The sequence below is a fragment of the Sarcophilus harrisii genome, chromosome 3 (assembly GCF_902635505.1).
Source record: "Sarcophilus harrisii chromosome 3, mSarHar1.11, whole genome shotgun sequence".
NCBI lineage: Eukaryota > Metazoa > Chordata > Mammalia > Dasyuromorphia > Dasyuridae > Sarcophilus > Sarcophilus harrisii.
The window spans coordinates 315,742,685-315,769,741 of record NC_045428.1 but is presented as its reverse complement, the minus strand read 5'-3'; the positions used below and the strand labels follow the sequence as shown (position 1 = coordinate 315,769,741).

Here is a 27,057-nt window from a genome sequence, read left to right as displayed (position 1 = left end):
GGCTCCAAACCTTTGGATATGTTGGGAGATGCGCCTGGATTCTTTGCTTGGGTCGGAGAGGAGGGGAGACTGGCAAGAGGAACCAGGTGAACTTCCCTTGCATTGTGCGGGCCGGAAGTTTGGGACTTCGGATTTCTTGCTACCCACTCCCCCATCCCTCAGGATTGGAGAGCTCAGGGAACAACCAAAAGGGGAGACCCCAGCTTAAAAGACTATTCCTGTTTCTGGATCAGTTTACTTCTCCCGGAGTCTGGGTAGCCCAGGGGAACAAGGCGTTTCAGGGTTTCATTTAGCTCTGATATACATTAAGTTCATTAAAGACTTGGAACTAAAGCTTTATCTTTAGCTTACCCCTTCTTCCCATCAGTGGGAATTCTCCTTAGGGGACATCCAGGCATCTGAGCGATTTGGAAAAATATTTAAGAAAAAAGTCGTTTCTGGTAGGAAAATAAATTACATTTCATAGTACTTTTTTTAGCTATATGTCTGAAAGATATATTAAGAGAATACTGTTGAATGTATCTTATTAGATTTGTGTGGGAAAGATCAGACCGTTATAGAGATTATGGATGTGTGTGGGCTATTAAAGGCAGACAAGATAGGAAGGAGGCAAGCCAGCAGCATGTACTTTAGAGAATTTTTTCAACCAGAAAAGGACATTAATTTTAGTGGGAGAAAAAAACTAAAAGGATCCTATTGATTAGGAACAGCATGCATCTGGAAAATTAGATCTGTTTATAGGTAAGTAGGTAGTAAATTTAGGATGGTTAGTTTTTTTCTGGCAGAGAACTAGGCACTGTGGGAAGTTAAAAAATAGATGTGAGTGGTTACAAATAATATGTTTGCTCTGGAGATGCCTATGACAAGGATGTTTTATTTCTAAGTGCAGTTCAATATTCAGTATAATAGTAAGGCATTTTGGGTGTTTTTTAAAAATCCTTAGGTAATGTCAAGTTTCATTTTTTTAATATTTGGGAAAATCAATAGTTGTGGACAGGATTTTTCTTGATTCTTGAGTCCTTTTGAATGTAATCTTCATAATGAAATTTTGATAGTTTTCCCGCTAAGAAAACAGATCTTCAGTTTTGGAGAACAATAGCAAAAGGCATTGTCCATCTCTGACTTTGAAAGTGATAAGAGGAGATGTTTGTTTCAGCTTAGAAAAGAAAATTTGGAACACAGACTAGGTGAACTTTTATATAATAACTTTAAGATGTTTCCCCAGGCTAATCTACTCTTTAAAGCAAACCCTACAGATGCTTAAGATCAGGCATAGATGTATTTTTAGGAGTTGCCTTCATTTACTGCTTAAAAGGAAAGCTCACATGAATATTATGGAAGAATGATGTGAAAAGCAGTGAACACAAAATTCTTTTAAAATGATGTGCTTTTAAGTGTTTCTTATTTTCTCAAAGAGCCCTCAACTTGATCTTGTTTAATATATACTATTTTCCAAGCCAGATTCTTTTAACTCCTCATCTAAGATTTAAGTTTAGGTCAACACCATTCTGTTCAGTGATAATAAACACGTTGTCTATAACAAATAAAGTAATGTTAGGGAAATAAAATTTTTCCTGTTTCCTGACACCTATCAGAAACAACATGTAACAAATATCATTTACCTAGAACATTAAAAATTGGTTGAGTTAGTTCTTAAAATTTTTTTTTATAACTGCATTTTAATATAAATGGTTTCTCATGTCATCTGAAGTTTTTTATTTTATACCTTAACAATCATATCTAAGAAGAGGTCTATAGGTTTCACTTTACTGCCTAAGGCATCCCTGAGACCCAGAAAAGAATCTGTCTTAGAAGTTAATCCCTTCATTTTATGTATGAAAAAACCATGTTGATTATACAAATAGACAATACTGGCTAAGCTGGGAATTTTTTCCTCAAGGAATTGTCTTGAGCTCTTTATATTTTTTCCATGGAAGTTACTTTGGAACTTATGTGGAAATTCAACTAAACAAACAAAAACTCCTTTGTTTTCCTAGGAGGTGATTTTCCCAAAAAAAGCATTTGCTTTTTAATCAGGTCTTTGATTTTATTGGCATAGGGAATTTGGAGGAAATTTCTCTTAACATTCCAGTTTGGAGGTACTTCTGCAAGATACAGTGTTAAATTTCTGAGGGCACTAAAAGGTTAAATGACTAGCATAAGGCCATTTAGTGTGTATGGGGCAGAACTCTACCCTAGGTCACTTTAACTAGCTTCATCCAGTAAGCTACCTTACATAGTCATACATGTGATTTGTTGGCTATATTTGTATTTTTAGTGTTGAACTGATTGCTGAGGGCACTGAGATTTTAAATGACTTATGCAGGGTCCCTAGAATGTGTCAGAGGGAGAACTCTTGACTCAGGTCTTCCCAACTCTCCCAATTCTTTGTTCATTACACCGTGTTACCTTACATATACATATGACTTATTTGTAATGTTTGCATTCTAGACATTGTTAAAGTGATGTATGCAAAACCATTAATTTGCCCTAATAGCCGTATTAGGATATTTGCCATTTTTTCTATTATTACTTTAATTTTACTTCACTTTAATTTTTTGATTTGAATTGGATTTTCAGAAAGTTTTACCTATTCTCATTTCTAGCCTTGTAATAATTGTAATAGTTTTTAAGATGCATTTTTTTATTAGCCACTTATGTTGAGATTCTGTAGTTTGAAATCTCATCAGTCTTCACACTTGTAAAAGAACACTTTTCTTAATGTGATCAACTGTAGTATATTAACCACATTACTAGTGGGAAAAGTCCTAGTTCTAGTTAGAGGTCCTAAGTTCAAATCTTGCTCCTGAAGCTCATCCTATGTGTGTTTACCTTGGCTAGTCAAGTCATTCAACGTGTTTTTTTTTTTTTTTTTTAATGGTTTGATTTGATTTTTTTTCTTCTGCAGCATGATAATTGTATAAATATGTATGCATATATTGGATTTAACATATTTCTACCATAGTTAACATATATTGGATTATTTGCCATCTGGGGAGGGCGTGGGAGGAGAGGAAATTGGAATACCAGGTTTTGCAAGGATTAATGTTGAAGAATTGTCCACACATATGTTTTGAAAAATAAAAAGCTTTAATAAAAAAAAATTATATTGCTCATAAAAAAAAAAAAGAAATTATATGATCTTGAGTAACTCACTAAACCCCAATTGTCTCAGCAAAAAAAAAAAAAAAAAAAAAAAATTAAGTGACTTGCCCAGGATCATAGCTTGGAAGTCTTAAGTGTCTGAGACCACATTTGAACTCGGGTCCTCCTGACTTCAGGACTAGTGCTCTATCCACTGTGCCATCTAGCTGCCCCCTTCATTTAATTTTTTTGGTAGAGATGGTTTCATCTATAAAACAAAGAGATCTAACTATTTAGTGCTAGATAGTCTGATATAGTGTAGGTAGTCTGATTCTATAATACTTTTACATTCTGATTTCTCAAGACAGTGTTTCAGCCTTAATCTATCTTTTGATTAACTATATCTACTTATTGTCTTGATAGATAACAGTCCTTGTGAATACATGTAGAGCTTTTGGGAGCATATTATGCATTTTTGCCTTTTTATACCTGGTAGGAACATAGTGGCTTAGTCATACCTCCCAAAGAATGTCAAATTATTAGGTATTGATTTTTAACTCTCATTAATGTGATATTTGTGATAACCCTTTACTTCCAGTTGAATTAAACTTCAAAGCAAAAACTTCAGATTTGAGAAATACCAGCAAATTGAACCTTTTTGAACGTAATTGTTTTGATATAGAACCAGGTGGGAGTTAAAAATTTCCTCAGTACTATGTGATTAAATATGTAATTCAAAATGTAAACTAGTAGCTGGCCTTTTCATCTGATTAGTAATGATAGGATAATTGTATATTTAAAATATATTTATATTACTTAAATTATACATTTAAAATATTTTTTTAGTCATGGTGGCTTGCATTTTTAATTAAAGGTGTTTTTTTAAACCATTGTCTCCTTTTTAATAGAAGAGCAATTTTTTTTTGAAAAGTGAATGCAGAATTTCTCAAGTATAAAATATATGCCAGAATACCAGAATGAATTATTTTTAACTAAAAGCCTTTAAAAAGTTATGTCATAGATAAGACTGGGTTGAAGTCCTGCTTCTGGCATATAGTAGCTATGGTACTGGTCAATTTTTTAATCTCTTAAATTCCAAGTGACTAAATTCCAGCTGAGTTGCCAGGTTGAGTTGATGGAGGGGAGAAAATGTCTCTATCAGGAGTTCCCCATATGAGTAAATAACCTGTGTGGGCTAGAAAAAAAATCAATTTTAGAAACTCTAGCAGTTGGTTCTAGGCTAGAGAAAAGGAGCCAAAGATGGTAAAGTCGTAAAAAGGATGTTATCTAGGGATTTGAACTGTTGAGTGGAAAGATTGTATCTTTTTTCAACCTGGGTACTTAACTCCCAGATTCTCTGGGTCGAGGTGTGAAACACTCATAATACTCCAGTGTGACCCAAACCAGATTAAAATATAATTGGGAAAGATTTGACAAACTGATACAGGATATTGGGGGGGGGGAAATATTCCTGTGTATTCCTAACTTCTAATTTTATACACCTAACACCTATATTGTTTTGAGTAATGAATAGCCCCAAATCAGGGCTAGCCTTGTAATTTAGTCCTATGTCACTTGTATGTGATGACTCGATACTGATGTACACAGAATAGAAAATGGTTATGGAGAAAGTAGGACACCTAGGTGGCATGAAAGATATAATGCCTAATATAAAGTTGGGAAGACTCATCTTCAGTAGTTCACACATCTGGCCTTAGACATTTTAATTGCAGTGTGCCGGAGCAAGTCACTTAACACTGTTTGCTTCAGTTCCTCATCAATAAAATGAATTGGAAAAAGGAAATGGTAAACCATACAAGTACAGATGCCAAGAAAAGCTCATAATAAAGACTCACATAAATAAAAAGACTGAACAACAAAAATGGAGAAAGTGTTCATTAATTCTGTTAACATGCACACACATTTGCTCACACATACAATAGAATTCATTTCCTTCCTTGTTAGATTTAGAAATTTACAGTTATTGTCAGGGGTTAATTATACATTTTGATCAAGTATGTGGATTCAGCTCAATTGTTGGAATCATAAAGACTATTAATGGTGGACTTTTTTGTGAAATGTGCAGAAATGTGCTAAGTTTGTTTTCAGAGCTTAGTTAGACATTTTGAGGACTGAAAACAACAAAAACCCCTTGCAGTTATTTTATTCATCTCTGTTTTCTAATGAGAGAAAAATATGGTATTTTTTATTTTAATACTTAGGATGTCAAGCTTGGCAATATCAAACCTTAAAGCTCTCCAGGTATTCCAAATTTTCACTTTTTTAGGAGGGGGGGAAGGCATTTCAGTGCTAACTAATGATACTGCCTTTTTCCTTCTTGTTTTCTTTGTATTACTGAGTGATCATAAAATAAATGAGTATTTGTGGTTCAGTCTCGCTACCATTTTCTTTTAAACACATAATTCTGTGAAAAAGCTAGTGGTATTAGAAAATAATTGTGGCAAGGATCTGAAAATTAAAAAAAAAAAGATGTACTTCAAAGAGATTTACTTCCTTACAAAAGAAAGGACTGAAAAGGTTAGGAGATCACCTAATGGAAATTGTTACTGGCTTTCTGCCTCATTTCTTTAAAGCCTTGGGCTTGTAATACTAATTTGCTTGGTTGGGGGCAATTATAGAGCTCTATTACTCATTATATTTTACTTAGCCATTCATTTGAGGCTATATTTAACATGTCTGAGTACAATAAAAACCCTTTCAAGAAGTTTCTGCCTTAAAATTTTCTAAATGCAATCTATTCTAATTTTCAGGTCTTATCTTTGAGTCTGATTTCCTTCTCCCCCCCCCCCCCCTTTCATTTCTTTCCTGTTACCCCATCTTAAGATTTTTTTTTTAAATTAAGTCCTTCTTAATATAGAATAAAAACTTTAAAGATGAGATATATAAAAAAATCATCTCTCTCACTACCTTATACTCAATGAGTAGAAGGCCAAACAAACGTTTTTCCTTCAAAACCATTTACTCTTCTGATTTATTTTATCGTAATATCATTTTCTTAGTCATTTGGGCTCAAAAGTATGCAATCATTAGGCTCATTCTTCATCCTCGATATTGAAATAGTAACTAAATCCTGTTGATATTTTTCATATGAAATTTCTTGTTTCTGCTCTTCATTGTCATTCTCAGCACTCTAGTTCACGATACTCTGATAGTATTTTATTTTTCCAATTATATGTAAGATAGTTTTCAACCTTCATTTTTTAGAAAGATTTTTATTTTCAAAACATATACATAGTTTTCATTATTTACTCTTGCAAAGCCTTGTGTTCCATTTTTTTTCTTCCTTCTCTTCCCTGTTACCCCCTTCCCTAGATGTCAGATAATCCAATATGTGTTAAACGTGCAATTCCTCTATACATATTTCTACAATTAGCATGCTGCACAAGAAAAATCAGATCAAAAAGGGAAAAAAAATGAAAAAGAAAACAGTTAAAGCAAACAATAACAAAAAAAAAAAAGTGAAAATACTAGTTGTGATCCATACTTAGTCCCCACAGTTCTCTCTCTGGGGGCAGTTGGCTCTCTCCATTACAAGACGTTGGAATTGGCCTGAATCACCTCACTGATGAAAAGGGCCACATCCATCAGAATTGACCATCATATAATCTTCTTGATGCCATGTACAGTATTTTCTTGGTTCTACTCACTTCACTCAGCATCAGTTCATGTATATCTCTCTAGGCCTCTCTGAAATCATGCTGCTGATGGTTTCTTATAGAATAATATTCCATAACATTCATATATCATAAATTATTCAGCTATTCCCCAACCTATGGGCATCCACTGTGTTTGCAGTTTCTTGCCACTATAAACATTTTTGCACATGTGGGTCTTTTTCTGTTTTGTATACTCTTTGGGATACAGGCCCCATAGAGACACTGCTGGATCAAAGGTTATTCCGAGTTTGATAGTCGTTTAGGCATATCAACATTAATTTTTAGAAAATTTTGAATTCCAATTTTTTTTCTCTCTCCCTTTCTTCCCCCTTCTCCAGCACAGCAAACAATCTGGTCATATCATCTTAGCTTCTGTGATTTTAGAATAAGCTCTCTCCACTTATCTGGAGAAAAATGCTGAAAAAAAATTTTTTTTAACATTCCTTTGGGTTTTAACCCTTCAGTGATCCTGACTAATATACTACAGAATTTTTTTTGCCTGACTTTCAAAGATCTCTCTAAACTAATCAGCCTTCTCATTTCTAAAATATATAGAGAACTGAGTCAAGTTTATAAGAATATAAGTAATTTCCCAATTGATAAATGGTCAAAGGATATGAACAGACAATTTTTAGATGAAGAAATTAAATCCATCTAGTCATATGAAAACAGATAATTAACCATCTATAGTCATGGAAAAAAACCTAAATTATTGATTAAAGAAAAGCAAATCAAAACAGCTCTGAAGTACTACCTCACACCTATTAGATTGGCTAAGATGATAAGAAAAGATAATGATAAAGATTGGAGAACATGTGGGGAAAAGAACATTAATATATTTTTGGTGAAGTTGTGAACTGAACCTACCATTCTGGAGAGCAATTTGGAATTATGCTCTCAGAGGGCTATAAAATTGTGTATACTCTTTGATCCAGCAGTATTTCTACTTTGGGATTATCTATCCCAAAGAGATAAAAATCCAATAGAGGAGGAAAGGATCCATATGTGCAAAAAATGTTTGTAGCAATTCTTTTTGTGGTAGCAAAGAATTGAAATTGAGTGGGTGCCCATCAATTGGGGAATGGCTGAATAAGTTATGATATATGAAGGAAATGACATATATTCTATAAGAACCATTGAGCAGGCTGATTTAGAAAAGCCTGGGAAAACTTCTAAATGAATTGATACTGAGTGGAGCAGAACCAGGAGAACATCACATGCAGTAGTAGTAATAAGATTATGTGATGATCAGCTGTGATAAATTTAGCTCTTCTTAGCAATACAGTGATACAGCAATACAGCAAGACAGTTCCAATAAACCTGAGATAGAAAATGCCACTTGAATCCAGAGAGAGAATTGTAGAGACTGAATGTAGATCAAAGCAAACTATTTTCACCTTTTTTTGTTTGCTTGCTTTTTCTGTCTAGTAGTTTTTCTCCTTTTGTTTTTTGTTTTTTGTTCTTTTTCTCACAACATGACTAATATGGGAAAATATTTAAAATGATTTCATATTTATTACCCATATCAGATTGCTTGCTCTCTTCAGGAGGGAGGAGATAAGGGAAAAGGGAAGAAAAAAATTTAGAATCTTGTATAAAGCAATGTTGAAAACTGTCTTTACATGTAATTGGAAACATAAAATATTAAAAAAATTTTTAAAAGATTTAAAAAAAAATTATCATTCTTGATCTGGGCCTTGGACATAGCTGAATTATTGAACTAGGCCTTTCTTGCTTTCATTACTCTTGTCAGGCAAAGCAGTCTTCTTAAAAAAAAAATTATTGAAGGTATCTTCCAACTTCACAATCCATGCTTTTTCGCGTAGTGAGGTGGTAAAATGGATAGAGGCTTGGGTCTACAATCAGGAAAACTTGAGTTCAAAATAGGTTTCAGAAGCAAATAGTTAATTAAGACTAAATAAGTCACTTAACCTCTGCCTCAGTTTGCTGAATTGTAAAATGGTGATAATAATAGCATCTCCCTCCTGGGTATGTTGTGCAGATCAAATGAAATATTTTTAAAGTAATTAGCACAATGCCTAGTACATAATCCCTTCTTACTTTACTTCTTTCCTTCTTTTCTTTTTTTTCTCTTTCTGCAAATTAAACAACAAAAAAAAAATTATTTTGACATTAGCAGAATCCAAAAATATGTACCTTCTACCTTACACCTGGAAAGAGGTGGGAGACTTAATTAAATATCAGTCACTATTGATTATTGCATTGATAGAATTCCAAAATCTTTCATTTCCCCCATTACATTATTGTAATCAATGTGTAACGTCGTTTTTTCTTCCTATTATTTTAAGAATTCTTAAAATTTCATCAAGTCGTCCATCAAATGGCCTTCCACAGAACTAACAGATTTTTCTCTTTCTTTCTTTCTTTCTTTCTTTCTTTCTTTCTTTCTTTCTTTCTTTCTTTCTTTCTTTCTTTCTTTCTTTCTTTCTTTCGTGCTTGTAGGATTTATGGCTGAAAATATCTAAAATGTTTTGGAAAATATGGGATTGACATTTGGGGAGAATTTGAGGCAAGAAAGTCTGTGTAACATCATTATGACCAGTTAGTTGTATAGTAGATTATTATTACTGCTGATTAATAGATATAACTAGTTCACAGAATATTCAGTAATGCAATTAAGATGTATTGATGCATATTGGAAAGTATTTCACACTCAGAAGTGACCTAGGTGTTCTGGTCATGCATCTCAATAGTTATGTGACCACAGACAAATCATTCAACTCCTTTGGGTTTGATTTATCTATAAAAATGGACATAATTGTAATATCTTTTCTCATAGTATGGGTTGTGAGGGTTAAATGAGTTACTATATGTACACTTTGCAAACCTTTAAAGTGCTTAATAATTGTTTGCCATATTCACGAACTTAGAAAATTGATTCCAGATAGAAATCTCTGTTCTCCTCTGAATGTCTCTGGAGCAAAATGTTGAATGGGTTAGCCTATGGTTCTTGCTAATAATTGTCTGTGGAGTTATTGATTATGTGTTACTTTCAAATTCTTATTGCCATTATTATTTAATCATTTTAAGTACCATTTTGACATTTTAAATTATTTTCTGTAGCCCAGGAAACCAGAAAAATCTCTCCTAAACCAAAGCTACAGTTTTATTTCCTAAATTAGTCACTTAGGTAAACAGAACAACTGACCATTTTCTTTGTTCACTATAATACTGAAGACCCTCATAGTATAGCTCATCTTTAAATTATGAATAAGCCCATAGACTATTGACCCTTTAGAAATATGCCTGTAGTGTACAAAGTAACAGCAAGATTGTAAGATGATCAACCATGAATGACTTTGCTATTCACAGTGACTTAAGAACCTTATGATGAAAAATGCTATCCATTCCCAGAAAAAGAACTGATTATCTCTGAATACAGATTACAACATGCTTTTTTCACCTTAATTCTAGTTTTTTTGAGAGTTTTGGGGGGATGTAGGAAGAGACTGTTTTCTTTGCACAACATGACTTTTATGGATTGTTTTGCATAACTTCACATGCCTTCTTAATGGAGGTTGAGGTGAGAAGAAGAAAAAGGAGATAATCTTGAACTGAGTTTTTTTTTTTTTAAGCTTTTTATTTTCAAAATATATGCATGGATAATTTTTCAACATTTTCCCTTGCATAGCCTTGTGTTTCAGATTTTCCCTTCCCCCCTCCCCTTTCCTAGGTGGCAAGCAATCCAATATATATGATACATGTTAAAATATATGTTAAATCCATTACGTATAAACATATTTATACAATTCTCTTGTTGCACAAGAAAAATTGGATCAAAAAGGAAAGATAAAGAATAAGAAAACAAAATTCAAGTGAACATTAGAGTGAGAATGTTATGTTGTGATCCACACTCAGTTCCCACAGTCCTCTCTCTGGGTGTAGATGGCTCTCTTCATCACAAGATCATTAGAACTGGCATCCGTCATCTGATTTGTTGGAAAGAGTCACATTGAACTTAGTTTTAAAAACAAATGATAAAAATTGTTTTACAGGTAACTGGGGAAAAATAAAATATTAAAAAAGTATTTTAAAAGACCTATAGAAGAATCTGAGAAACTGGGTTACCTGAAATTTATTTTCTTTTCTCTTCAGTTCTTGAAATCATGAATCCTGTTTATAGCCCTGGATCTTCAGGGGTTCCCTATGCAAATGCCAAAGGAATTGGTTATCCAGGTAAGTCATTGCAAAATACTATTTGTTGTTATTGAATGATCATAGAGCTTTGGAGTACATCATTAATAACTTGGAACTTCTAAATAGGAAACTGAAACATATGCAGACTCAGGTGATTTCATCTCTTTGATTTGGTGATCAAGTGTTTAGGAAATAGAGGAAAATTTAGGAAATGAACAGCTGATTACATACATGGTATGATAGACCATAAGTTGAATTTCTGCATTAAAACCTATAATGTCAGTGTAATTGGATTCTGGCAAAAGATAGAATGTACCTTACAGAGATTGGGGAAATGTATTTGGCCAGTGATACCTTGACTCAAGAAGACTTTAAATTTTAAAAGGGAGAGAAAAAAGCATCTAGATAAATTAATAAAATCAGATATTATGGAAAATATGTTGCAGCACAGAAACTGTATTGTTGAAGTATGATGCTTAATAAGTCTTAAGTAAAAATAGCTCTGGAATAAGGTTTATGTTCTCATACAGCATAGAAAATATGGTTAATAAAACAAAGTGAACTTGAGGTTCACTTCAGAAGGTAAATAAAATATTAAGACTGTGTTATGGGCTTGGTTCTGGCAATAGAATGGTGTACCTTGTTTAAAAGAAACATATAATAGCATAATTTCTTCAAGAAGTTATACCAAATTAAGCTTTTTTTTTTTCTTTTGACATTGTTTCTAAATTTTGTGGGTCTGAAAAATAAGTATGACATGTCTACATTTTTAATGACACAGTATCTCATGCTGTTCTTATGGAAAAGATGGGTAAAAGTGTTATAGATGATAGTAAAGAATCATGGATGTAGAGATTAAGGGATTTCAGGGGTCCTTTTACTCATCTCTTATAGCAAATCAAGAAACTGAAGTATGTACAGAGAATTGTTTTTAAGACTGAACTTTTTGAAAATAGCAGAGTTCATGTTTGGAACCAGATCTGCCTCCATATGTAGAGGTTTCTACTATATCTCAATTAGATGAAATCAAAACTGATTGAATGGCCGGTTACAAGAGGAGTCATAAATGATTCATTGTCAGCATAGAAAGAAAATGACCCAGAGATCTGTACCTTTTTTGTGTGTCCTTGATTTTATCATTGATTTGGAAGTATTTGGAAGTAGTCATGGATAATATGATTGTCATATTTGCAAATGACACAAAGCTAGGAAGTAATAACTAACACTCTAAATGAAAACCACTATTTAGAAAGATCTTGGCAGGCTAAACCATTGGGCAAAATTGAATAAAATGAAGTTTAATAATGATAAATACTCATAAGTTTAAAAAAAATCAATTTCACAAGAATAAGATGAGATTGGATGACTAAATAACAGTTTCCCTAAAGAGTTGTATCTTAGTTTAATATGAATCAACATTCTAATTCTACACTTAAGAAAGCCAGTGTAATCTTAGGCTATGTTAACAGAGGTATAAGAAGGTGATAATCCAAATGTAGTATGCCCTGGAATGTTAGGTTACATTTGACACTGTTGAACACTTTTCTCCTTGGATATTTTCTCTCTGAGTTTTTAGTATACTACTATATTTTGGTTCTCCTACCTATCCAGCTGCCGCTTTATAGTCTTTTTTGCTGGATCTTCATCCATGTCATTCCTACCCAACTGTGGTTGTCCCCTAGGACTTTGTCCTGGGCCCTTTTCTTTTTTCTTTATTCTCTTCATTATTTATCTCATTAGCACCCATGGGTTCAGTTATTATCTGTCTAGATGATCTGCACATCCATATGTTCAGACTGAGACTGTTTCCTGGGTTCCTTTCTCATATCAACAACTATGTATGGACATTTTGAACTGGATACCCCCTAGGCATGTCAGATTCTATCAGGGTGGCCAAAACAAAACTCGCTGCCTTCCTCCCAAACCTCTCTTCCAAATTTGTCTGTTACTATTGATGTTTACTGTCTTTGACAGTAATAGAGGAATCCATAGCTTCCATCAGGATTCTACTGTAGGAGTTTCTCATTCCCTGAGTTGCTAGTGCATTCCTTTTTAGGATTATCTCACATCTACCCACTTATTCTCCCAGTTTCTCCCCCTCCCCTCCTTTTCCTTATTAGAATGGAAACCCCTTGCAAGCAAGGATTATTTTTTCATGTCCTCAACATTTAGAATAGTGTTTGGCACATATGTAGTAAGCACTTAATAAATACTTGACTGGTTGTGACTTTTACATTTTGGAAAAACACTGCTACACTTGAAAGTATATTAGAGGCAGGTAGCTAGGATGGTTCATTGCACATAAAGATTAATTGAAGTTACTAGGGACAGTTAATTTTTAGAAGAGAGTCTTTAAGAAAGGGAGTTCATAAATATTTGAAGGGTTGGCACATTGAAGATGAATTTGGTGTTGTGTTTGACCCCAAAGTGCAAAAAGAGAACTAAAAGGCAAATTCAGGTTTGAAGTAAGGGAAAACATCAGTTATAGTTATCTCAAAGTGGAAGGGGACTTTGTTGTTCAGTAATAGTTTCTTCCTCAATTGCAATCCCCAGGTAAAGCCTGGATGGCCAATAGAAAGAATTCTTGTTCAAATATGAATTGGATGAGATAGCCTTGAAATCACTTCAAAATCTAAAATGCTGTAGTTCTGTTAAGGGGAAGGAGGAAAAGTACTGAATAATAGTAGTAATAATGATGATGATAATTCATAAAATGCCTTATGATTTACAAAATAGTCTTGTGTATCATTTCATCTTCACAACAACATTTTTAGGTAGATTTTTATAAATATTTTCATCCCTACTTTGGATTGTTGAAAACTGAAATGTAGGGGTTAAGTGATTTGCTCAAGGTTGTATATCTGGTAAAATAGCTTAGAGTTGAAACACAACTCAAATTCTTTGACTCTTCCTGTCACCCTAAACCCTGCCTCCCCTATATAAAAGGATTCTGCAAGTGTGGAGATTTTGGAAAGCATTTGAGAGTGAATTTGAGCATGAATTTATATTATAAATTGCCTAACAAATAGGGATATGGTTGATACTTTCCTAATGCAAATTACCAAACTGATACAGGGGCAAGATTTTAGTAATAGAAAACTTCACTCTTTTAGAGACCTGTTGTAAATTTTACTCTTTTTAAAGCAGAGTACCTGATAAATTATTAGCTTGTCTAATTCCATCTTCCATCTCCAAGAAGGTAGAGAAGGCAAAGAAATAAGTTATTTTAGATTTAATTGTGATCAAGAGGAATTGGGTTAGTGATGTATAGTTAGTACTGTCAGGTGCCCTGGGGGGGGGGGGGGGGGAAATGACTTACTTTAGAGTTCATAATAGCCAAGGAAGAGAACATTAGACTTACTTAGATATGTAACTAGACTTTACTAAAACAGATTCCAAAAAATAGGGAGAATTATATATATAAAATCATATAGCTTGAGATTTTAAAAGGAAATATAACTTAAGGAATGAAAGTCTAAAAAATGAAATTTCAACTTTACAACTATGTAGATATAATCTTGACAAGAAACTAAGGAGAGAGCTATTTTGAGAAACCAGGAGCTATATAAAAAATGGTACATGGGACTTTTTACGTACTATATATTTGGACCAAGAAGAAAAGTAAGGAGTAATAGGCTTGCTGGTTGGGACAGATGACATAATATGAAAGGATGATAAAAGAAGACAGTACTATTTAACTATTTTACTTTCACTATCTGTTGATAGTTCCACCATTCCCCTTTTTATCCAATATTGAAAAAATCTTCCCATATCCAGTTGAATGGTGATAGTGAGGATGAGGATGAGGATGATGCTAATAATTGCCAGGATTTATATAGTACCTACTTTGTGCCAGGAACCATGATAAGTACTTAGAATAATTTTAATTTAATTTTCATTTTATTTAATATTCATCATAAGGTCTCGGGGTCAAACTGTTAGTAATTGTCTGATGTTTGATTTGAACTCAGCTATTCTTGTATGGGCCCAGTGCTCTATCCACTGGGCTACTTACCTTCCCAGGTTTTCGCTATATCTATTGATCCTTCCTCTGAAATATTTTCCAAATCCAAATCTTGCTACATTTCTGCTGCATCTGCTGTAAATCAAACATGATTTGGGCTTAGTTAGAGTTAAGAGAGTGAGTTCATGTTCTGGCACCAGCTGAAATTTAACTAGCTACATCATCATGAAGGGATGATCTTTTTGAGTCTCAGTTTCTCCATCTGAAAAACAGGGATAATAACATTTGCACTTTCTCACAAAATAGTTTAGTTTTAAAATAAGTAACTTTAAGCACTGTGCCAATATGGTTATGAATAATTATTATAATTACTATATTTCATCTATTATTACAGTAGCTTTCTAATTGATCTGCCTGGCTAACTTCTTTTTGGGGAGCATCTAGAGTCCTCTACAAACTTGTTTTGATTTATCTTTCTAGTAGTTTCACAGTGTGTTTTTTAATGTGTTCTACAGTCTTTCCAAAAAGGATTTCTGAACTTGACATTCCCTTTCCTGTCTTTGAGCATTCGTTCTCATCTTCTCATTGTATGTATCATTGATTTCAAGGAACTTTACCTTTTACTCCCTCTTTTATGATTACAAAACTGAGGACCAGAGAGGGAGAGTAAATTTACTAAGCTCACACAGATAATAAATGACAGAGCCAGCATTGTCCCCGTCTTTAATCATCACCTTCTAATATGGAAATATTCCCTCATGATTATTGATGTTTATATCTTTTTACTATAAATCTTTAGGTCAAGGATTGTATCATTTCTATTTAAAGCTACCCATTTTCTTATGTGGTGTCTTAGATAAAATAGGTGCTTTGTAAATATTTAATAACTCAAATTGAATTTTCTTCATTATACACAATGATCTAATTGGAAATAGCAGAATAAACTAAAAAAAAGGAGTTGTCTAATTATCTTTCAACTGAAAGGAACAAAGAATTTTAAGGCTGCTGTAAAATATATTTGAGAAACTCTGAAGAAAGAGAAAGTTGCCTGAAGGATGAAGATTAACAAATGTTCTGTTACAAAGGGAAGAGGGTGAACTATAGAAACTGTAAACCCTTAAATTTGTTGTTGATCTCCAGTAAAAATCTGAACTGTATTATTAAATGTAAAGCTTGTTAATATTTTAGAAAATAATATGGGATTATCTGATTGAATTTGTTAAATTCAAGTTATTTGAAAGCTAATCCTATTTTTTATTTTTTTGATTGGAGTATTAGGATGCTATATATAGAAATCATCTTCATTTCATCTAGTTATTTGATGGCTTTCACAGTTTTGTTGTTGTGTTGGTTAAATTTGTCTGAATGTAAATTTGAAACTTGCTGAACCATCAAATTCTAGCAATTTGTCATAAGTTTGTTAATCTTAAGAGATGACTTCAATATCATGGTTTTGTTTTCAGCAGTCAACTGGATTTGGGGTCTTTTCTTTGCCACTTAGAGTCTTGAGAATTTACATGAATTTCATCAGGTTACATGGCTAATAAGATAGTAGAAGCAGGACCAAACCTAGTTTTTTTATCCTTAAAGCCAGCCCACTTCCCCCCCCCCCCCCCCATATCACCTTTCATTTCTTCAGAAGTTATATGTATTTTAATCATGGACTTGGAGACATCTCTCTGAACATGGCCTATTAACAATAAAAAAAAAAAAAAAACAAAACAAACAGAAGACATTGCTAACATTTGTGCTGACTTTACAAATGAGTCAGTTAGTTTGGATGTGAATTTAAATCCATGTGGCAATCCAAGTTGTAAAACTATTATCGTGGAATAACCTTGGAAATTTTTTTCCCCCTCAGCTGGCTTCCCAATGGGCTATGCAGCGGCTGCTCCTGCCTATTCCCCTAATATGTACCCTGGAGCAAATCCAACTTTTCAAACAGGTATGCATACAGATGAATTGTTATCAATTTTAAATAATGTGTATCATAGCTTAAGAGAGAGAATTGGGAGAGTGGGAAATTTTGAGAGACTGCTATATAAAATTAGAATTCATGTGTTCCTAATGTTGGCTTGATATTAAACTTCAACCTAGTAACTGGGAACAACTTCAGCTAGTTAATATTTATATATAGTGCTTTTTTAGGTTTGCAGAATGCTTTATCAGGTACTTCATTTTATCTAAGCGATCCTGAGAAATGCTGTCTTTATCCTCATTTTACAATTGAGGAAATTGAGACAGACAGAAGGTAAGTAACTTGCCCAGGATCACATAGCTAGTAAATGTTTGAGGCCAGATTTGAACTCTGGTTTTCCTGACTTCAGGCTCAGCTGCTCTAACATTAAAACTAAATAGAAATATTGTCATATTTACATGCATAAACTGTTGGCCTTTGACTTTTGGATTGGTGTATCATATTGTAATCTGAAGTATTCTATTGTAAAAACAGATTGGTTTAGGTTATAAAGTTTTGTTTTCCATATCTTCTTTCTCCTTTAAAAATGTTTCAGATTTAATAAATTTGCATTGTAACTGAAGACTTGTTCATTGTATATCTTCTTGGGTTATAGCATTTTAATCATAAAGGCATTCCTGAATAGCATATTTTCCTTGTTGTATACATATTTTCTCTGTTTTAACCAAGTAGATTTTATCTGTCCAACTTAAAAAGAAACAAAACTCAATTATGTCATTTATCACCTTTCCCTTGTTATAACAAAAGCTTCCTGAATTCTGTTGTATTTTGTCTTTATGTCCACATCACTTAACACAATGCCTGGCAAAGATAGATAATAGATGCTTTTACACATGCTTGTTAGCTGATTGATTCTAATCCCAGCTGCTTCCTTGATTATTGGTATGGATAAGATTATCTTCTCCTTTTCCTTCATTCCCTTCACCCCCACCCCTGATATCCATATTTTCTCTGTACATCAAGGCACTCAAATCCAGGCTAATCTCTCTTCTATGAAAATTTCTATCTCCTCACAAATCATAAAATTTCATTGCCTATTTATTGAACCTTTAATTGAACTAAAATTCATATTTTGATAGAAAATAAACTTTTTCAGGATAGGAACTGCTTTTTTTTCTGTGTATCTCTGGCATATTTATCCCTTAATAAATGTTTGTTGATTGATTAATTTCTTGTTTGTGCACTCCCTGCCCACAACGTCTTTTATGTATTTGTATTATCTTTGAAATTAAATTGTGAACATCCTGAGGACAGGTAGTATCTTTGTGTTCTTTGTCTGAGACCCTGTCCAGGGAACTGGAAGTGATGTGAAGGTGGGAAAGGAGGAAGAAAAACAGTAAAAAGGATAATATATCAGCATGTAAGCATCAGATGTCTTGACAGAGGAGGTTAAGAAGAGCTATCTAAAGTAAGCATCAGATAGTCTTGAAGAGGAGGTTAAGAAGAGCTATCTAAAAGAAAGGATAGCCTAGAACTTCAGTCCCATGGGGAAGAGTAAATAATTAGCTGTTCTATGCCTCTGTGGCTCTGAATTAGGATCTTCCTAATTCATATTCCTGGTGGTGGAGATACAAACAACCATTTGGACTTTTTGTTTTTGAAAGCCTTAGTATATCATCCTGAAAATACAGGTAGGAATGAACTATATATCTTTCTAGATAGCTGTCTAGATATGGATCTCTATCTAGACACATCTTTATCTAGATTGCTAGATATAATTAATATATTGAGAACCTCTAGATAGCTATGTAGATAGAAGTCTAGATTTAGGTATACATACACATGTATATATATATGTGTGTGTGTGTGTGTGTATACACATTTATGATATATAAAAATATGTATACATATATAGCTAAGTAGCTGTGAATAGCTATCATCTATCTCTTTTTATCAATATTTAATTTATACATACAGTCCATTGATAACAGGTAAATAGATTTGTTTAACTTTCCATTGCTTTCAGTCCTGCATTATAGGAAACCACAGAATTTTAATCCTTTTTACATGGCAATCTTCAGTTGTTTAAAGTTACTTTACCTTTATTTAAATTTTTTTTTCTGGGCTAAATATTCCTAGTTTTTTCAATTGTTCCTTAATATGGTATTGTCTTGGGTTCTTCCCCATCCTAGTTGTCCTCTTCTCTGCATGTTTCAACTTCAAGGATGTTACTCCTCTCATTAGGCACAATATTCCAGATGTTTAATTAGGGGCAAATACAATGAGAATATCAGTTCTCTTGTTAATATAGCCTTGAGAGCACCTTTTTTTGCCCACCATTGTCATTTTCCTGACTAGTTTTGAGTATATTACCTTATTACACTCTGCCATTCCAGGATCTTTTTTGCATCCCAAATTTGTCTTGTATTAGATATTTATCTCTTAGCTTTATGTAATACAGACATTTAATTAGATATCTATATTGAAATTAATTTAATTTACTGCAATTTAATATTCCATCTATATGGTTTTACTCTGGTCCTATGGCAGTCCTTTTTCAGTCCTGATTTTTGGAAAATCACTTCCTTTTTTGAACTGACTGCAGATTACTGTGTTCCTAAATGTTTTTAAAAGAATAAAGTGAAAAGAACTACAAAGGAAACAATTATGTTGAAATAGTTGTCAAATTAATTTTTAAAAAATTTGTGGATTCCAGGTTAAGAACTTCTGCTCAAAAAAAAAAAAAAAACCCAATTTCACAGAAAACTATTCTTACTAATTAACATTTTTTGGGGGATGGGGATGTTAATAGCCTAACAAGACTTTCTCTAGTCTGATTTGCCATTTAAAAAATAAACAAAACACTCTAAAAATAGTTACAGAGAGATTTTTTTTCCCTCAATGTGATAAAAATAAAATAAAAAGTACCAGTGTATTATGAATTGGTCAAAAGAAGAATTTACATTTAGAGAAGTAGAAAGCAAGGATGTATAAACAAAATTGTCCATTCATGCCGCTTTTATTTGACATAGTAGTAGAAATTGAAGCAATTGTAGGAAAACAAGAAAAAGATATTAGAATGATTAACTTTGTAAATAAGTTCAGTATAGCATTATTTGCCCATGATATGATAATGTTTCTAGAAAATGCAGCTGTCTCAAGCAAAAGCATCTTTAATTCAGTTATATTTTGTTCCAATATTCCAATTTCTCTCCATTTCTCCCATCCATTAAGAAAACAAGAAAAATAAAACCTGTTAGAAATATATATAGTCAATCAAAACAAATTCCTTATTTATCTTATCCAATTCCTCTTCTTCCCCACCCCTGCCAAAAGAAAAAAAAAATGCTGCATTCTATATTTTGAATTCATCAGCTAAATGAATATTTGAGTATCAGTAGCATATTTCATCATGAAACTTTTGGAATTTTAATGGGTTGTTGTGTTCTTATGGCTTTCAGAGTGTTTTATCTTTACAGTGTTGTTATAATTGTTTTTTCGTTCTGTTTACTTAAGTTTGTATCAGTTCATTTAGGTTTTCTCGAAAGTATTCTTTTCATCATTTCTTACAGTATAATAATTTTCTGTCACACTCATGTACCATAATTGTTCAACCATTCTTTAATCGATGCACATATTCTCAGTTCCATTTCTTGGCTGCCACAAAAGGTTTTGCTATAAATATTTTTGTACATATAGGTCCTTTTCCCTCTTTCTTTGATTTCTTTGTGGTATAGATCTAGTAGTTGTATTGCTGTGTGGGAAGATGTGTAGTTTAATAGTTTTTTGGGCATAATTCCAAATAGCTTTCCAGAATGTCTAGACCAATTCACAATTTGACCAACAGTATTGTATTAAGTTAACTGTTTTCCTATAGCTCCTCCAACATTTGTAGTTTGTTGGGGTGTGTATGTGTGTGTTTCATTCTTTTCAATAAAGCCACCAGATATCAATGTGTATATGCTTTTTTTTAGTTTGCAGGTCTCATGCAGTGTGTATGTGCACCCCCCCACACACACACATATATATATTTGTGAGATCCTTGTCTAATGAATAATGAAGATATTGCTATAAAAACTGAAGTATATTAATGATGACATTCTCCATGTAAATGAAAGTAGAGACTGAAGCTATAGTTAAATGGAATGAAGCAAGTTCTCCCCAAGGAGAATGGGAAAATAGAGTTAGTTGTGTCCAGATACCTCAAAAAAGATTATTTCTTGGAATAGTTGATCATCCTGCAATACATGATAATATAAGGCAAAAATGATGATCCTGAAGATAATCATGGCTACCATTTGTTGGAGAGTATGAAGAGGTAGAGAAAATTTGTGAAGAACTTCATGAGATATTATAGATCAGTGAGAGAACAAAATCTCGTAGGGTTCTTATAAGCTTTATGCCTCTATATCATGAATATTTTTAAGAACTAAGAAAGTACTGAATAAATAGCAGCAAATGACATGTAGTCATTTCCATTTTTTCTGAAATTGTAACTGTCAGTTATTGATGGAGGAGTATTTATTAAATTAACTATCTGCATGCAATTGTATCATAATACAAAGAAAAAACACCACCAAACTAGAAGCAAGGGATAAAATGAGATTTAAAACCATTGTAATTAGTAACAGCTTCACCTTGACCTGTTAATATATATTATTGACATGAAAAAATGAAACAAAGGTAAAAGAAATGACATTTGCTTCAATTACTAATATTTCCTTTCATATTTTTAAGAAAAAATTAACTGATATAAGCGAACATTATTACAACAATAAGAAAGAGAAACTGGGCAGCCAGGGACAATGCCATTTCAGATAGAAATTGATTTGCAAAATGTTATAGAGGAAGATTAGTGAATCAGTTATAAAGAGCAATATCAATTCATAAGAGCTAAGTGGCACAGTGAAGGCTGGATAGGCAGGGCAGACAGCTTGTGAAGTCAGGAGGACCTGAGTTCAAATCTAGTCTCAGACACTTAACTCTTCCTAGCTGTGTGATCCGAGGCAAGTCACTTAACTCCAATTGTCTTAATTAAATTGCCTTTAATTAGTAAAAATTAATTTATATATGTATATATCAATTCATAAGACAATAAAAAGCAAACTACAATTTCTCAGTGAGACCCCCAAAATATAACTTATACATAAGAACCTCTGAATTCGTTTCAAGTGGTTATCTACCCTTTGTTTAAAGACTTACAATCAAAGGGAAACCCATTTCTTCCAAGGCAATCCATTCTACTTTTACATAGCTTTAATTTTGGGGAAATTTTCCTTATATTCAACCTAAATGACTTCTTTGGAACTTCTACCAGCATCTTCTCAGTTTTTCTTTTAAAGCCAAACAGAACAAAACTAATTCCCTCTTTTATTCTTAGCAGGATTTCACTTAGCAGTATTTGAAGACAGGTTATTTTTTTTCCCATGCTATTTCTTTTCTGAGGTAAACACTCCCAGTTATTTCATTTTCTTAAGGCATGAACTCCTCATACCTTCCTCTGGATGCTCTCCATTTTATTAGTGTGATATCCAAATAGAATACTAATAAATCATATTAAACTGAAGAGTATAAGAAATTAAAAAAAAAACAAAAACATTGCCAACATCTCTATAGTGTTGATTGCTTTTTATCACTGATGATAATGGATCCCTGGAGAAGAGTCAGAGATAGTGTTCTTACAAAAAAGAAAGCAACACAATTATTGCACACGTTTTCTTTTCCATCTCTATAAATATCTTTATGAGAATAATCTGGACATTTTGAATATATCTTTCATGATTGAGATCAAGCAGTCTTTCACAATTTTTTTTAAACAACAGATCACTTCTTTAGTCATACAGTTAATGAAAGGGTATAGAAATACAAGTTGTCCCAAAAGTTTTAGTGGAGTTTTGTTCTAATAGTTTTAAACTGTACTAAGATTTTTTGAGATTCTCTATACAAGATCCAACTGTATTTGTTGTTGGTAATAAGAAAATATTTGCTTCAATAAAGAATTATAACAGCTTCAAAGGCTCTCACCCAAGAGAGTGGCTTCTTTTCATATGTTGTCATAACTTGTCCACTGGAAGGCATACTTACAATGATAAAGATGACAGATTGAGTAGAATACTATCACTGAGTACAGAATTGTTCTAGAGTGATGAAAAAAAAAAGTAGCACATTTCAAGACTTGGATGTATGGTATTTTAACACCTACCTTATCTTAGCCTAGTTATCTCTATATGTAATTTGGATAGTATTTGTTTCCAGTATTCATTCTTTCTTTATTACGCTTGCACTAAATATATAGCTGTGTAATGTAACACCAGAGATATAGCGTTAAAAGTTCTGAATTTTTATATGAACCTTCTGTTTTATATATGATCTATATCTATCTCTTGATTCATTTCTTTCACACCTTTTCTAGACTGTGTAGAGGACCGCAGATAGTGGAAGAACTCTGGGAAAGGTATACTTGAAACAAGGACAGCAGGGTGCTTACAGTTAAGCACTTACTCAGTGTGATTGATAAGACAATGGTTCTCTAGTTAACATATGTAATGATGTAATCACTGTAGTTAGCACTTACACAGTATGATATGATGTCATGGTTCTACAGTTGGCACATGTTCAGTGTGCTGTAGTGATGTAATTGTACTAAGATATTTAAGGGATGAGAGGACTTGAAATAAAGAAGACTCCAGACTCCATCTTTGATCATCCTTATGGTGGCTCTTCTACCTCCTTAGGCTCATCCAGAGATCCTCCAGAAATTAGTCTAGCCACGACAAGACTGTTTCACACTGACCAAGCTTTCAGTTTATGTTTATAACAATAGAATAAGATTTATGTGTTAGTGTTTTTTTTTAAAAATGAGTTTTGTGGTCTTGTGTAGTAATGTTGTAAAGATAAATTCATAGATGGGAAAAAAGTAATCATTTTAACAGTGAGGTGTTAGACTTTGAGTGGAATCCTTGTCAGCTGAGTAAGCGCACTGGACTTGGAGTTAGTAGTTCCACCTTAGGTATATATTAACCCTGGGTAAGACACTTAACCTTTTTTAACTCAATTTCCTTATTTGTAAAATGAGAATGATATTAGCATATATATATATATATATATATATATATATATATATATATATATATATAAAAAATCAAATGTCAAAGCATTATATAGATACTAGCTATTATCATCACTATTGTATTTCATGTATTTCTCATGAGTGGATGGTTAAGAGCATTTCTAGTGGTGAAGGGGATAGATTGGAGGAGTGGTCACAGAAGTTGTTCATTTATTTGGGAATGCTACCTCTAAAGTTAATACCACGGAGTGATGTCATATGATGGAATCAGTATTTCCTAGTACCACATTTGGAACATTAGTTTGCATAGGAAATTTTCTAATTGACACAGATAAGTTGCAAATTATTTGTTCTATTCTACCTCTTGAAGGCTTAGCCAGGACAGTCCTCTTTTTACATTTCATTGGCTTATGCCATCTGTGTTTTAAATACAATTCTTTTACCTAAAAACTCAAGTCTTATGTTATAAATTTGTTTGTCTCAGGTAATAATAGTAGGCAGCTATTTTTTAAAATTTAATTTTAATTTTGAAATTTTTGGTAATAGGTAATCTGATAATGTAGACCAACAGAGAGTTCCTTTGTTCATTCATATACTAATTATTATAATTAATGTGCTAAATGCTCTAAGAAAGTTATTTTCTTCAATCTGATTCTTATAACAGTCTAGTTTGCATTTCTCAAGTTTTTTTAAAAAAAAATTAAAGAAAGAAGTACCATAAAATAGTTGATTAAAAACTGAGTATTTTGCATGTATTTTAAAAGCAAACAGTTAAATCAGGTCATTTTGAAAGAGTAGCTCTTTCTTTGGTTTTAAGTGTTTTATAAATATCACAAAAAGCATTAGTAACTAGTGATGAGCATCTATTGTATATATTGTATATATCATGTAGGTAGGGGAAAGAGGAGAGAAATAAGAATATAATAAATGTCCTCAAAAAATTTTAAATCGAGAGAGAGGAAACATATACACATAAAAATTACTTATATATGTAAAACAATATTTTATATAGAACATACATGTACACATATATAAAGCAACTGGTAAAACACTTGGAAAGTAATGTCAGCAAGTTCAAGTTAATGTAACTAATATTTGAAGATTATCATTAGCAGTTGCTTGTACCTTATGATATATTTGGGTAGCATAAAGAAGAAAGGAACCTTTTCATATATAATATGATAGAGTAAAATGTTCTATGTCTTTGATATAAACATGGTATCACAGATTTTTTTGTTTTTTTTATTGCAGAACAGTTTTAAAAACTAACAAAGTGAGCTTTTCATGCAACATCTAAAATATTTCATTAGAGTTTTTATATTTAATTTAATTTTTTAATCTGGATCATAAGTAGTCCAGGATTCTCATAAGTAATATCGATAGCAGGCATTTATAGAACTTTAGCATTTCTAGAGCGCTTTATTGCACTATCTCATTTGATTACTCTCTTTTTTTTTTTTTTCTTTGATCACACATTTATTTTATTTTATTTTTTTTTTTATTTAATAGCCTTTAATTTACAGGATATATACATGGGTAACTTTACAGCATTAACAATTGCCAAACCTCTTGTTCCAATTTTTCACCTCTTACCCCCCCACCCCCTCCCCTAGATGGCAGGATGACCAGTAGATGTTAAATATATTAAAATATAAATTAGATACACAATAAGTATACATGACCAAAACGTTATTTTGCTGTACAAAAAGAATCAGACTCTGAAATATTGTACAATTAGCTTGTGAAGGAAATCAAAAATGCAGGTGTGCATAAATATAGGGATTGGGAATTCAATGTAATGGTTTTTAGTCATCTCCCAGAGTTCTTTTTCTGGGCATAGCTAGTTCAGTTCATTACTGCTCCATTAGAAATGATTTGGTTGATCTCGTTGCTGAGGATGGCCTGGTTCCATCAGAACTGGTCATCATATAGTATTGTTGTTGAAGTATATAATGATCTCCTGGTCCTGCTCATTTCACTCAGCATCAGTTCGTGTAAGTCTCTCCAGGCCTTTCTGAAATCATCCTGTTGGTCATTTCTTACAGAACAGTAATATTCCATAATTTTCATATACCACAATTTATTCAGCCATTCTCCAACTGATGGACATCCATTCAGTTTCCAGTTTCTAGCCACTACAAAAAGGGCTGCCACAAACATTCGTGCACATACAGGTCCCTTTCCCTTCTTTATAATCTCTTTGGGATATAATCCCAGTAGTAACACTGCTGGGATCAAAGGGTATGCACAGTTTGATAACTTTTTGAGCATAGTTCCAAACTACTCTCCAAAATGGTTGGATTCGTTCACAACTCCACCAACAATGAATCAATGTCCCAGTTTTCCCCATTTGATTACTCTCAACAAGCCCAGGAGTGAGGAGCTATTACTATCAACATTTTATTAATGAACAAACTGAAGTTCAGAAGTATCACCAACTTACCCAGAGTAACATACCTGATAGGCCTTAGAGGCTAGTTTAAGATCCAGTTCTTCCTGATAGCAAATTTAGTACTTTAGATCATGTTATAGTGAATACTCTGTCAAAAAGGCATTTATTATTTTCTAAATGCCAGGCATGATGTTGAAATGCCAAAAATAATAGGAAAGATAAATAAGAAATTATCAAGATAATAAAATAAATTATGAGACTATAGGCATACTTTTGATGAAGCTGTGACTTGCTTCAACCATACTAGTATTCAGAGTAGGAAAGCCATTAATTTGCACATAGCCTGTGATCTAGAATGCCACTATTAAACATAGATTCCAAGTTGGTTGAAGATAAAAGGAAAGATCGAATATTTGCAAAAGGTATTTAGAGTAATTCTTTATTGTAAAATGGGAAGGACAGTAGTTGTCTATCACTTAAGGAATGGCTGAATAAATTTTGTGACATAACACTAATTATATTGCACTATAAGAAATGATACAGCTAGGTAGTACAGTGGATAGAGTACCAGGTCTAGAGTCAGAAAGATCTGAGTTCAAATTCATTCTCAGACACTAATTGTAATCCTATTCAAGTTGCTTTACCTTTTTTGCCTCAGTTTTCCTCATCCTTATGAGCTAGAGAAGAAAATGTCAAACCATGCCAGTATCTTTGCCAAGAAAAACCCACATGGGATCAGAGTCAGACATGACCGAAATGACTAAAAAACTATGAGGAACAATGCATGTGAGGAAT

At 32.8% G+C, this 27,057-nt stretch overlaps 1 protein-coding gene across 1 annotated transcript in view; it reads left to right on the top strand.

The window, feature by feature from the left end:
- Positions 1 to 27,057, top strand: part of FAM168B (family with sequence similarity 168 member B) — a 47,731-nt gene that overhangs the window by 1,431 nt on the left and 19,243 nt on the right. The window contains exons 2-3 of the mRNA XM_031959847.1: positions 10,878 to 10,958; positions 16,745 to 16,828. Coding sequence (XP_031815707.1) covers positions 10,889 to 10,958; positions 16,745 to 16,828 — 154 coding nt within the window. The 5' untranslated portion in view covers positions 10,878 to 10,888. The remainder of the gene's footprint in view (positions 1 to 10,877; positions 10,959 to 16,744; positions 16,829 to 27,057) is intronic.